At 39.5% G+C, this 14,221-nt stretch overlaps 1 protein-coding gene across 1 annotated transcript in view; it reads right to left on the bottom strand.

Annotated features, from left to right (window-relative positions):
• LOC149784193 (proton-coupled zinc antiporter SLC30A2-like) overlaps window positions 1–14,221 on the bottom strand; it is a 76,642-nt gene that overhangs the window by 23,414 nt on the left and 39,007 nt on the right. The window contains exon 4 of the mRNA XM_089932265.1: window positions 13,535–13,681. Within this exon, the coding sequence (XP_089788391.1) occupies window positions 13,535–13,681 (147 nt within the window). The remainder of the gene's footprint in view (window positions 1–13,534; window positions 13,682–14,221) is intronic.

Here is a 14,221-nt window from a genome sequence, read left to right as displayed (position 1 = left end):
GCTTCAATGTAATGTTTGGTATGTAAAAGAGCATATCAAAGGTATCTCTGTGCAATGAATCTCTACGGACAACATCAGTGAAGGTATAGCAGTGCTCAGATGTTTTAGGGTTATCAATCCGGATAGATGGAAGCTGTAGGCGTCCACCTACATCGGCAAAATATAAAGCAAACATCTAAGCCGATTTTAGATCTTCGTAAAAAGACATAATTATCAAAAGTACATCACACGTCAGTCTGAAAAAGATGCCAATAGTATAATCTTGCAGCAATGAATTCAGAATCTCTTATTCTTGAAACAGCGTTTGATACAATGTGATAGCAATTACCAAACAATGTCAGGTGTTTCTAATTCTGGTCTTTTTCAATTTAAACAATCCATTTGCAACAATAACAAAAAGACGTCGTGGTTGATTCTCGTATCAGTCAAAATTAGAAGCCAATACAAACTGCTTGTATCGCCTAATTAAGAGGTTGGATTGATAACATGAGACAACATTTTTGAAGGACGAAACTTGCTGAAGTAAATAATTTCATATTAAATTGGTTTTGGAAAGTAACCTGATTCAGAGAATAATGACGATGCTAATTAAAAAATGAACATTTTTGAAGGACGAAACATGCTGAAGTAAATAATTTCATATTAAGTTGGTTTTGGAAAGTAACCTGATTCAGAGAATACTGACGATGCTAATTAAAAAATCTCGTGGATAATAGCTGAAAACTAAACTTACATGAGTAAAGATTAAAATTTAATGAGGGCAAGGTCCGGAATGGAAAATTCCACTTTGCTGCCTTGTTGTTCCTAGTCAAACATGCCAATAATGTTCTTTAGACCAAATTTGGTAACCAACTGGAAGCATCTGGTGCCAGTATAAATATAATGTATAATTTTGTGCAGTACAATATAATTTATGTTCATACCACAATAACATTTCATAACTAAATAATGATTCATTGTAATCGTAATTGAAGGATTGGACTCCAATCTTTTTTTCTATCCGGGACGACAATATTATATTTGTTGAAAGTCCTGGACTCCAGTTTTTGAAACCATGAAATTAATCAAAACTAATATACTTGTAGGCATTACTTGTCACAGTGTTGTGGATTGTTCTACACGATGTTTTGGATATCAGTAGTCACTGAAAGGGGTATTCATCTCCACCCCAATCAGTATAAGCGGAAATCAGAATTTTTAACATTTAGTTTGGGTTTATTTTGTGAACTAATTATGTTCCAATAGTGGACACACCTAACCACGTTCAAAAATGGCATCTCTCTCAATTATTTTTCGAGCGACAATGTCCGGCTTAAAGAATCAAAACTGCCCACGTTGAAGACAATTTCTCCAGAAAATTTATCTGATTACAACTCAGTCTGTGAAAGTGAAGGGTGAATCCCCTTTTCCATTACTACAGAGGTGTCTTTATATCGGTGGAGGAAAATCCTCCGTGCGACGCTTTTGTGTGTGTGTGTGGGGGGGTTTGGCTCATTTCTCGCCATGTGGCTCTGTTTGCCTTATCTCGTCAAAGATTTTTAATATTTTGTCTACTTGAGATGACAAGTTTTCAAGATCATTTTCTAGGTTCTTGATATCTGCCGCTGCGTTTTTAATTTTCCCGTCATGCTGATCCCTCTTCTGAGTTGAGACGAAAAATCCGTCACACACTTCTCTATCTTCGCCATTTAATCACGCGAGTTAACAATGCCCTCTGTGATTCCAATCACTTTATCAATCTGAGTGATTTCATAAATCTGATTTTCTGTATTCGTTTTGTCGGCCCGCTAAATGGAATACTGTTCTCTCAGTGATTAAAAGAAAATGACCTCCTGCATTTATTTATGACTTACTTTCAGTTGGCCAATGAGAAGGAATTATTGCATTCAGCGCGTTGTGCTTGCATATTAAGCGGGCGCGATTACAGCCATGTCGAACGGTAGCGTGGGAAAAGGGTCTGGCATTCCTTACACGTATGATAGTAAGCCGAACTTTGGATACGCATACAAAGTTGAATGCCTGAGCCAAATGTCGGTACCAAATTGATTACGCTACGCGAAATGCAGCTGAAATGACTGTGTTTAATCTTAAATGGGTCGCGCGAGAAAGCAGAGGTGTCTTCTCTTGTATTTATTATAGAGTACACGTATGACAGGTGAATTGTAAGCGACGATAAGAGCCCCTGTGTATCTTACAGGCCGATTTAATTTGATCGAATGGTCGGATTAATTTTTATGGCAAGTATGTCTAACGCGACGCCAACTCCAGATAAAATCAGCAAAAATTGGATATAGCAGCGTCACTTGTGGTGATGTTAATTGGAAGGTAATCAGTCATCTTTAGTATTCTTCCGTAATAAGCATAATACTTTTTTTTTACACAATAACATTTTTTGTGATAATGGCTATAATAGGCGATGAGTCTATTTTTGTCATTGACTGATATATCGCCTGAGATAGAATTCCTATTTATTACTGAGATATATTTTTGCAGCCAGAAAACGAAACCTGGCGCGGCCTCCCTCACCACTGCTGCAAAATCAACGTTTTCAGGTTAATTGAGAAAAGATTTGTACTCATCAAAGATGGCTAAGTTTTTATCCTTTAGCTGTTTCTCTTCCTCCGCTGTGAACTCGTTGTTAACAATTTTACCCAGATATGGTTCGATATTTTCTTTTGTAATGTCATTGATGAATTCAGGTGTAATACTGTCGTCAATGATGCTGACTGCGTCTTTCCCGTAATTTATTGGCGCACCAAGCGTAAAGTTTATCACGTTCGGAAACGGCGGAGGCAGTACCCTCAGCTTAGATAAGTTTCTAGCTATTTCACATTCTCGCCTTAGACATTTTATAATAATATCGCTACGATGTCTGCAGTGTGGAGGTTTATGGTGACGTCTAGCACCGGGACATCATGCCGCAGACATGTAGCATGATGTTCCACCCAGTCACAATTATCCTGGCACGATGCCGACCATTTCTAACACTAACCTGTTAATGCTGAGCGCCAAGCGAGGAAGCTGTTAGTACCATTTTTGTAAGTCTTTTGGTATGACTCGGCCTGGAATCGAACCCACGCCCTCCCGCATCCGAGACCTGAATACAGTTTTCAGAGACGTTATGTACAAGCTTATCATTAATCGAGCAGAACCAGTTGAATCCATTCACAGAGCAACCAGTGTCGCCAATGGAGAGTTTGCTATAACACACCTGTCGCCGTCGATGCGAAAAGTAGTGCCCTCCGTAACAAAGGAGCTCGCACTAATATTAGCATAGAAACATAGCAGAACAATTTACTTTGTGAAAAATAAAATTTATTATAAACAAATGCAGTTTCCAGAGCACACAGCTGGAGAATAACGAGCTCACCAGGTGAACAATTGCTACGCCCTATTTTCGTTGTGTTTAAGCCAAGACCCGGTGCAAATCCACAAGAAGAAAATAAAATGATATTCCAACATTTTGATCTGAGGCGAATATACACATCAATAAATTCAGGAAGGTATCAAGACAGAGAGCTTGAATGAGAATTTAGACCAGCAACTCTAAACGTCTTGAGAGCCGACACAATGTTGCTGGAATCGATGCAAAAACTATCAAAACGCTGGTGATGGCATACAAATATCAGTCGATGAGTAGCAACAAACTATACTACTTTTTATGTTGATGCCAGTAAACACTTGGAAAGAACATCCGGCTCACCGGCCGAAATATAAATAAAATGTACGCCTGGGCTAATCCAGCTGCTCCATGTGACGCTTGCTCGCATGTCATGTTCGATCGTAACATTACGCTTGATGCCATCAAGAGCAAGATGAGTGTTTAAGTGTAACAACCGTTAAGACAATATTTTTTTATTAACTATATTAATAATGCCTTTTTACGCGGTGAAGTAAATTTGAGTGAAGGAAAGATCAGAAAACTCACCAGTGCTGTGTCAGCACGAGAGAATGTATCGTTGATAATTGATGGTGTAAAAATAGCCTTACGGTTAACCAAAAGTCAAATGAAAAAGATAACAAAAAGATCGCCGTTTATCCTGAATCTGTCAGGTGCCGAACTAGAACAAATTAGTAAAACTCGCGTATTCTTTCGACCGGCAATATTGACGTTAATAACGACTATCACGCCAAAAATATTGCCCATGTTAGGAACACTGGGAATTGTGGAAGCATCAGGGGCAATATCAGGGGCAACAAAAGAAGGGACTGAGGGCGGCGGTGCCGGCAGTTGCCTCTCGACCGGCAGTGGCATAACATTTATTTTGTATAAACCGATTAACTAATGCCAAAGAAATCAACCGTTGCCAAGCCGAGGAAAAAGATCATCCATGAAATAAACGAGCAAAAAAAAAGAAAAAAAAAAAAGCCGTCGATGAAGGGAGGCCTCATTGGGCCAGTACTAGCGGGAATATCGGGAAGTCTACTGCTGAACCTTCTGGGAATAGTACGAGGGCTAACGTTACCAGGAACCCGCCGTCCGTGAAACGGATATCGCATACTGCACCGTCAATAAAAAAAATAGTTGCACCGTTAAGTGATTTTGATGTGGAGAAGAAGTTGGCTGGTGTAAAGAGTTTCATTGGTGTGTACATTAAGGATCGGTTGCCGAAGAGAAGACAAACTGGCTCTTCATGCGTCATAAACACAGAATTTCGGTGGCGGTACGGAAACACACTGGGTCGTATTATACAACAATAATTACTTTGATTAATTTGGAATGACTCCGTGCGATATAATTAAAGATTACGAAAGTGACACAATAAACTGTTATTCGAACCGGTTACAACCTGTTGGGACGAATGCCTGTGGATATTATTGCGTAAATTTCATCAGACACATGAGTAAAAAAACAGCGGACAAAGACAGCAAATTAAGCAATGACGATATAGCAATTTTATCTAAAAACCTAAGTATAATCATGCTGACCTACTGTTTAAACTATACAAAGTCAACAGACAATTTCAACCCTCAAGAAGTAACGACAAAAATTAAAAGAAGGATGATGTTGTTGTTGTTGATGTTGTAGTAGGGTTTAACGCCATTTTTCAGCACAAGATAGGTTATTAGAGGCGTAGCTGGGGGGGGGGGGGCAGAGGAGTACATATGTCCCCGGGCGCCAAGGTACAGGGGCGCCAAAATGAGGCTTACAACGTTACATTATAATAAGTAAACAAGGGTAATATTCAAAAATGTGATTAAACGGGGAGGGGGCTGGGCGCCAATTTTATAGTTCGTCCCCGGGCGCAAAATATCATAGCTACGCCTCTGTAGGTTATACATGGCGGCCAGCATAAATGGTGGAGGAAGAACCCGGGAAACTCCCTGAAAGAACCACCGACCCACGAGAAGCTATTGGCAAGCTTTCTCACATAACCACATTAGCCGAATCCGAGACTCGAACTCATGCAGACAGAGGTGAGATGGCAGTGATCCTTAACGGTGAGCGCTTTAGACCACTCTGCCACTCGGGGCCCCTAAAAGAAGGATGATAAAGAGTATTTGTGAGTTTTGTGGAAAAAAGAAAAGTGTGCTAGTGAAAAACGAGGTAACTAGGACGTATTTAGTGGCCAGACCAAATTCACCATGCTGATAAAAAAAATAATAACAGTAAAATAATAATGTGCGGTTGTGATGAAGATTACCATTTGGCCAATGAGAACAATAAGATCGTTATCTAATGCAAAAAGTGCGGTCATCGGTTATAGCTTGAGCCAATGACTAAGAGGATTACGGGGGGGGGGGGATTGATGTTCATAATATAATAGGAAAAATACCAAGGCCAAAGGGAGGATGGGCACTGCCCAAACATAAATACACTGGCCCATGGAATCCGCTGAATGAGCAACTTGATGAAATCGATCAGCCATTGCCTGGTCAAGAACCTTGTAATCGGGTCGATGAAACTGCTATGAGACATTACATTTGTTGCAGAGACTACTCTGACGATAAAAATAATTGTGACAGAATAATGTTGGATGAGTTGTCGGCGATGAAACCAAAAGACATGCGCGTGAGGTTTGATAGACACCTTGTTCAGAGAATAACAGTAGCAAAGCATAAATTGGCTTTTGGGGTATCTGGCGATGATGCATTCTTTCAAAACTGGCTAGAGAATCGCATAAGCCAAAGCAAAAAATTATGCGAAGAAAGGTCGTTGCAAACGCAGTAGACGACATTCGGGTGACCAATTTAACTAACATGAAACAATAGGCTGATTTTAATCAGGGCAACAAATATATGTTAAATATCAACGATGTATTTAGCAGATACAGATTTAGTGTACCAGTAAAAAATAAGATGGGGAGTACAATTACAGCGGCATTTCATGGTATCATAAAGCAACATGAATGAAAACCAAATAAATTGTGGACGGATCACGGAGTAGAGTTTTTTAATAAACAATCCGAGTCTTTTCTAAATCAAAATAAGTCAGAAAAGTACGTAACAGAAAACGAAGGAAACGGTGTTATCGTTGTTGAGAAATTTAAAAGGACTCTAAAAGTGAAGATCTACACAACAAACATAACGGCTCACAGCACAAATAATTACGTTGACACAGTACAAAAGATAGTTGATAAGTATAATAACACGAAACACAGATCAACTGAGAAGACGCCAAATGAAGCAATAAAAAATTCATTTGTTAGCCGATAAAAACCAGTTTGAGGAGTATCGACACGATCTGCGAATAAAGTTCGGTAAACCAAATAAATAAACTTGATAGAGTAAGAAACTCACTGGTAACAAAAAAATTGAGAAAGGATACGAAAATAATTGGACTGAAGAAAATATTTGTTCTTGAAAAAGTTTTACCGAACATCCCTGTTACGTATAAACTAAAAGACGTGAACGGCGAGGGGATAAGAAGCTCATTTTACGCGGAGGAGCTGCAAAAAACAGAGCAAGATATTTTTGTTATCGAAAAGGTTTTAGCAACAAAAGAAAAAAAATAGTTTAGTTAAGTGGTGATGTTACCCTGATTCATTTAACTGTTGGGTTTTGTCTAGCATGACAACGAGAACTAAACGCGTGTTATTTAGTACATTACTAAAACTCCTTTCGTACTCAACGAACACGGATTTACATTTTACTGGTTTGGAAAGTTCCTATTTATATTTCTTTATTCCATCATGATGAAAATCCTTATAAAAACGTAATTTAATTTTATATCTTTTCGCCGACATGGTAACGTCACGTTCATAAAAAGTCTATGAAAAATTATTTTTTTTTGTTTTTTTAGCAACGTGGTACTTTGCATCATATTTATTCTTTATCATCTGATGCGATTCGTCATCAGCCACTTCACTGTTCTGGGACGTAGCGAGGTTTCCGCTCTGTTCTGGGACGTAGCGAGGTTTCCGCTCTGTTCTGGGACGTAGCGAGGTTTCCGCACTGTTCTGAGACGTAGCGAGGTTTCCGCTCTGTTATTTGTTCACCGCAGGCAGTTGTATGCCATCTATTGTCAACAGTTTGTTTTATCAGATATTTTGTACAAATCAATGAGAAAATTTAACAGGATCAGTATATCATAGGTAAACAAATTTTACCTTAATTCCATTGAAATATTTTGAGTGGAAGGAGTTCATCGCACCTCCAGCAACATATTTAACTGAATTTTTACAGATTCCAAAGTATTTACCGGCCGCCGCCATCGATCTAAATTTCGTCTCGTTTGTTTCCACATTTATTGATAGAGCTGGTTTCGCTGTTATGGGATTTTTTTCTTCCTGCGTTCCCTCTGAATCAATTTTTTTGCTGTGTAACAGCCTCCAAGTAAAAAACTCTGTTATCCGTCTTGATGCTATTCAGGTGATCAATGACGAGCCCTTCCAGAATGACTACGTTGAATGTTTCATAGACAAATTGATGTGAATAATAATATTTTTTTAAATATTATTTATCTCGTGATACCTTAACAGCCAAGTTGACAGCGTCACTGACTGTACCCCACTGCTTTTTTCGTTCTCTTATTTCTTTCGATTCCATCCTGATTAGCCTGATAATTATTGTAAACTGGGTGAGTTTTGCACTCTTCCTCTAAAGATAAATTATCAATCGCGTTATTCTTTCTGTCATCGTTGACGTGATAAACGCGTTTTCCATTTGGTATCTCACTGTTAAAACATCCTCCCAGATAAAACGAAACAGCAACATTTCGATAAACCTATCCGTCTCCGTTGCTCTGACCATGCCAGCGTAACCAAATGGCCTATATCGGCCAAACGACACAGTAACATTTCAGTAAACCTACCCGTCTCCGTTGCTATGACTATGACAGCGTAACCAAGTGACGTCAATCGGCCAAACCGCTTTTTATATTTCACATTAAAATTTGGCCCAATTTGTTTCCGGCATACAGTTATGAAATTGACCTACACGACCTTTAGTTATTTAGTTAGAGAGAGAGAGAGAGAGAGAGAGAGAGACGTGAATTAACTAAGCAAGAACAATTTTATTAAAAGTTGTTTTACTTGTTCTCAATTTTTCATTGTTACCAAACACGAACTCTGTTAATTATTCTCATAAAGAACAATTACTTTAAAAAATTTTCTTGTTTTTAAAATAGTTTTACAAGAAAGAGACTTTTAAGAAAACTATGTTTCTCCGAAAAATACTTGTGCAATCACATTGACGTTGGGAGGAGGGGACGAATGGTCTAAAGCGCTCACCGTTATGGATCATTACCATCTCACTTCTGTCTGCGTGGGCTTGAGTCTCCAGTTCGGCCAATGTGGATATGTGAGAAAGCTTGCCAGTAGCTTCTCGTGGGTCGGTGGTTCTTCCCGGGGTTTTCCCGGGTTCTTCCTCCACTATTTATACTGGCCGCCATGTATAGTCTATCCTGTGCTAAAGCGTGGCGTTAAACCATACAAAAAACAACAACAACAACAAAGAGTTACGAATTCCCCTACATCCAGAATCCAACCCTCCAATAGATTTTAATAGTCTGCCCCGTATATATTTTGTTTAGAAAAGGAAATTAATTCTAACAGATTACATCCACCTTATCCTGCTAGGTGGTGCTCCGTATACCAGATATCGTCAGTTTTAATTTGATCACTATTTGCGAAATAATGTCCCCAATGTGTGGAGGGTTGGAGGGATTTGTAGCAATGTGATTGGGTAAGTAATTTCAGATAATCAATTTACTGTAAATTTTTCTTCCGTGCCAAATAGCTTGCCCAAATCACAATAACGTTAGGATAAGAGGCAAGAGGAGGAAGAAATGTTGAGGATCCAACGTCAACCTTAAAGCACCGTGTGGGTTCAACTTAACTATTTACTTTGAAGGGAAAAACACTCCTAGCGATTGTTGACAATACATTGTATAAGAATATACATGTGCAAGGAATTGTTATGTGGGGCCCCGCACTCAAAAAATAATTACAATCGAAGGTTTTAAACAGGCTTTTGACAGGTCCTACCATAAACTGCAGCTGTGTCAGAAGTGGCATGGTCTGGTGACTCTCTGGGCAGCAGCCACAGAAGCAACCAGATTCAACGCCGTTTTTTTTTTTTTGAGGCCATGCCACGCAAATAGAAATACGAAAATGTGGGATTGGCATGGCAACCATCTGATTCACATATCTCTATAACAGAGACATTGCGTTGAAAGGCAAGTCTTGTAGAAACGGCTCGTATTTCATTAGTTGAAATCCTAATCAGACGCTTCTGATCTTGTGCGAGATCATAGTACTCTGACTGGATGATTCTTTGTAGCAAGGTATATAATGTTTGTGGGGTTAAGTCCCGTTGACCAGATAGGACCGGAGGAAAAGTCTATGACATCTTGACCACGATGGACTTCGTGCGCTTCAGATATCTTAGAAGTGTACTTTTCGAGTCCTGAAACATATATCCTTTCGAAGTATCGATCAACGAGAGAGACCGTAAAGTTATGTTCTGGATTCTTTTAGAAGGAGGTCAGTTGTTAGCAATAAAAGCTGGCTGTGTTATAAACGCGACTGGTTAAGTCTGAACGAAACTGTAGGTTGTTTGGATCCGCGGTCAAAACATGGTGTTCACTTATTCTCGATGCCAAAATAAACACCATCAGAAGTGTCTTGTGTGATAGTTGCTTCAGTTTGTCAGTTGACAAAGGTTCGAACTTAGCAGAACTGAGCCATGTCAATACCTATGATAGATTCAACTTCGGGAATATAGTGAGTGAGCAACAGCGGGTTAGATCAAAGTTGGTTAAGTCTGAGAGGTCTTTATTCCGACTAACATCAGGATGCCCACATTGTCCGAGCGTATCGAACCTCATGGAGCGATATCCCATAATTGATATCGTGCAAGTTTCATCCGATCAAAGAGAAAATAAAGAATTTAGCCAGCTGTAGAATGGAAGCTGAAAGTGGTATGACATTATTTGTGCCCCACCAGCCAGAAAATAACCATTTCGCCTCATATACTTGAAAACCGAGGGCTGATAAGATCTTCCCCACAAATGAAGGCTGGAATGTTTTTTTCTTTCTGCGCAACGCTTACCGAACGAGAGCCATGCTTTAGGTAGAAGTTTCTTTCAATATAGGTTAAAGAATAATAACTGTGGATGTTTCAGAAGCTTCGTGGTCGCAAGTATTTTCGTCAAGTCAAGCAGATCTGTGACCCTTGACTGGTTTCATTGGAGAGGGTCAATCACGGTTTCTTTTGCCATCTTGTGCCCTTTAAATTCGGGATTAACTTGGGAATCAGCACTGCTGCAGGAAGGCATAGGCCCAGATTCCCTAGACAGTCCATGCATTCGGATCCGAGAATATAAAGACGAAGGTAAGCTGCTTGCTGTTCCACCTTTCCATAAACAGTTTCTTTCATCGGTCGACCTTACAAGTTGCAACTCGTTGGAAGATAGATGGGTGTGGGGACCACACTGTGTACAGTAGCTGTGTCCTCATTTATATGGAATCTGTCAGAATATTTAGCCTGCCCTGAATATGTCGAACCTGAATACTTATTTGATGTTGGGAACACCAATGATAGTAGTCATATATCAACATGCATAGTTATCTTGGTTCCGAAGATAATTTACCACCACTGAATTGTCCGATATAATTAGGTCTGTTTTACGAATGATCTCTCCTACCCTTTTGTCTCGTAATGTCTGTCTGTTTCTGCAATATGTTGGCCTTTACGGATTCTGTCAGAGTCTCCACCATGGAGAGAACTGACGAAAAGGTTGAGGCCAGATGAACAAGATGCAGAGCCCGTCCAAAACCCATTGTATCAACCATGCATCGTGAATGAAGTGATTGGGCCGTGAGCTGAAAAACAGAAGGAGCATGGCACCCACCAAAAGGCTGCCTTGGGGCGATAGAAGTGACAAACCCTTGTTTGGAGTTGGGAGGCCTAGAGGAGGACAAAACTTGTTTTCCCCTCCCCTCCTGTCTGTGAAAAGAAGTGTGAGACTATATCCTGTTGCTTGCTCAACTCTATACTGCAGCCACGTCTGAGTATCACCTAATCGTATATCCGATGCCTCCCAACCCGTCTATGATGCAGTACGTGACGAGGGCGAGCCGGTAATAAACTTAAGAGGCAACTTCTGTACTGCCAGTTGTTCTGATTTTCTAGGTTCTTCAAATTAAAATGAGGATAAGGAAAGAAGGAGATTAAAGGCTCTACGAGATGAGAGTGTAACAGAGTATTCATTTATATTAGACCTATGTTAGAGGAAGTTATTCGGGTGTTTGCTATAGCTTGATGAGCCACCCTATTAATGACTTTGGAGATGTGACAGGACCGCATGCTAGGCGAGATCGCTCTCAACCTTCTCTGTCAATCGGTACACCACGAGACAGGCCAAATCCAGTATATAGGAAAAATATACCACGTTCCTCGCATGTTCTGAAGTAGCTTTGAAAAACTGTATGTCCACCTAGTAATAAAGACATGACGTATTTAGGCGGTGAAATCACCATGAAAGCTAGACACAGGCGAATGACAGGTTTATTATGAGACCTGTACAACTACGGAACAAATGTCTTGTTATTACTAGAATCGTTCATTGTTTTTAATAAGCAAGCAACTATTTACAGTATCTTGAAAGATGGAGTAAAATTCTGAAAGACGGATGTACGTCATCCTTATCGTCTGAAGCCTTGACTTTGTAAGCTGTATTTGTAATTTGGGGGTGGGACACATTCTTTAGAGGGTAGGATATGAAAAATTCTTGTATGGCTATTTTGATACTGAACTTAATTATTTCTATGGTAGGATATAAATTATTCGAAGACTCTAAGTTGGAATTAACGTCAACGTGAGGGTTCTCTTCCTCCAATGGGTATATCAGTATTGTCGCTGATGGTACGGATGAATGATGTTTGAAAACTGGACCCATACCATATCTACTCTGTCTGAACGACCGAACAGTTTTGTCGACTGCTGGAACTGCAACTATGTAAATGTGGTCAGCTTGTTGGCTGGAAGGCTGTATGGGTTGTTCAGCCCACACTGGCTCGATCGGTCGACAAAGTGAAAATGAAAAATGCATGTAATTGTCTTCCGTCACTTTAAAACACCTACATTTTTTAAATACTTTTATTAGCCACGTTGTTGCAGACGATCCGAAAATATCAAGAACGAAACACATCTGATGCAAATACAATGTGAGATAAGTTCTATCCAATATATAAAAAACGTATAATTCCGTTAGATGTCCCAAATCATCACTCGTCTTCGAAAGAAAAAGGAAAAATAGTTTCCGATCTAATTTAGCAAGGATATAATGAAATGGTATTAAAGTAAATACAGATAATATCATAAATATATTATAAAGATATCAGAATTAAGCGATATTATGTGCGAATAGGCGAACCTAGTATCATGGACGACTGTACGGGCAACGTCTGTAGGGGTCAGGGGAGAGAATCCGTAAGAGTTAAGTCTCTTGGTCTACTCAAAGAATACATAGAAAGACGTCTGAAGTCTAAAAGTGGGCTGGATTCTAAAGCTAGCAGAAGTAATTCCTAACGTTGTGAATTGGGTAATGCATTTGACGGAAAAAATATATTCTAACTGACACAACATTTCAATAACTTTGACATGAGTGGTATAGCCAAGGGCATGAATTTTTGAATAACCCAATTATTAGATGAATAAGTAAATTGTTATAGAAGATTCTATGTCTAAAACCCTGAATACCATTGAACGTTTGCATTGCTAGAACTGTGTTCAGTGGAACATGGATGTCCACAAATGCTCCTGAACGGATTACCTAAACACAAAACTTGAGCGAATGGATGGAAGGTTGATTGAGCAGACGGACAAGGATATCACCATATGCCGTACCGCAATTGTGTTAGGTAAGAATGACTTCACAAATATTTTCAATATGATACCCAGTGGAATATATAGTAGAACCCGACTTGAAAGACCACTGTGTTGGAATACCAACAGCATATTAAGACCAAACTATTAATGCTACAATCAATTTTGTTATATGCATGAAGTTCTCCTTTTGTGGTCTTTCAAGGAAGATCATGTTGTACCATCCTCTGACTGTCTATACTGAATCACTCTGAAAACTCACCTGCCCGTGCCCAACCAAAACTGAGTTTCTTGGAGGCTGGCCTAGATGCCAGATAGATGGCTACCAGACTAATAAGGAAGCTGGCGAGGTCGGTTAGAAGATGGGCAGCATCTGACACGATGGCGAGACTGTGGGCAAGGACACCACCTGAAACATATGCCATTGCCAGTAACAAGAGAAAAACTAAAATAGCACTGGTAAAATGATCAGAGAAAATGTCACGATTGTGTTATTTAAAAAAAAATTAACAAGAGCACCTCAACATTATAGTATTTGCCCAATCACATGGTAAGTAACCCCTTGTATTACCGTTAGTATGACATGGTCAGTAGCGGTCTACATAACCACTGGCATGGCATAGTAATTAGCCCTCTACATAACCACTAGTACGGCATGCTTAGTAGCTGTCTAATATGGCATGGTTAGTAGCCGTCTACATAACCACTAATATCGCATGGTTATTTAGCTCTTTACATAACCACTGGCATGGCATAGTAATTAGCCCTCTACATAACCACTAATATCGCATGGTTATTTAGCCCTCTACATAACCACTAATATCGCATGGTTATTTAGCCCTCTATATAACCACTGGTATGGCATAGTAATTAGCCCTCTACATAACCACTAATATGGCATGGTTAGTAGCCCTCTACATAACCACTAATATCGCATGGTTATTTAGCC

This window comes from Sinohyriopsis cumingii, chromosome 14 (genome assembly GCF_028554795.1).
Source record: "Sinohyriopsis cumingii isolate HCF-2022 chromosome 14, ASM2855479v2, whole genome shotgun sequence".
Taxonomy (NCBI): domain Eukaryota; kingdom Metazoa; phylum Mollusca; class Bivalvia; order Unionida; family Unionidae; genus Sinohyriopsis; species Sinohyriopsis cumingii.
The sequence above is the reverse complement of the archived record's forward strand: the minus strand, read 5'-3'. Positions and strand labels throughout refer to the sequence as shown.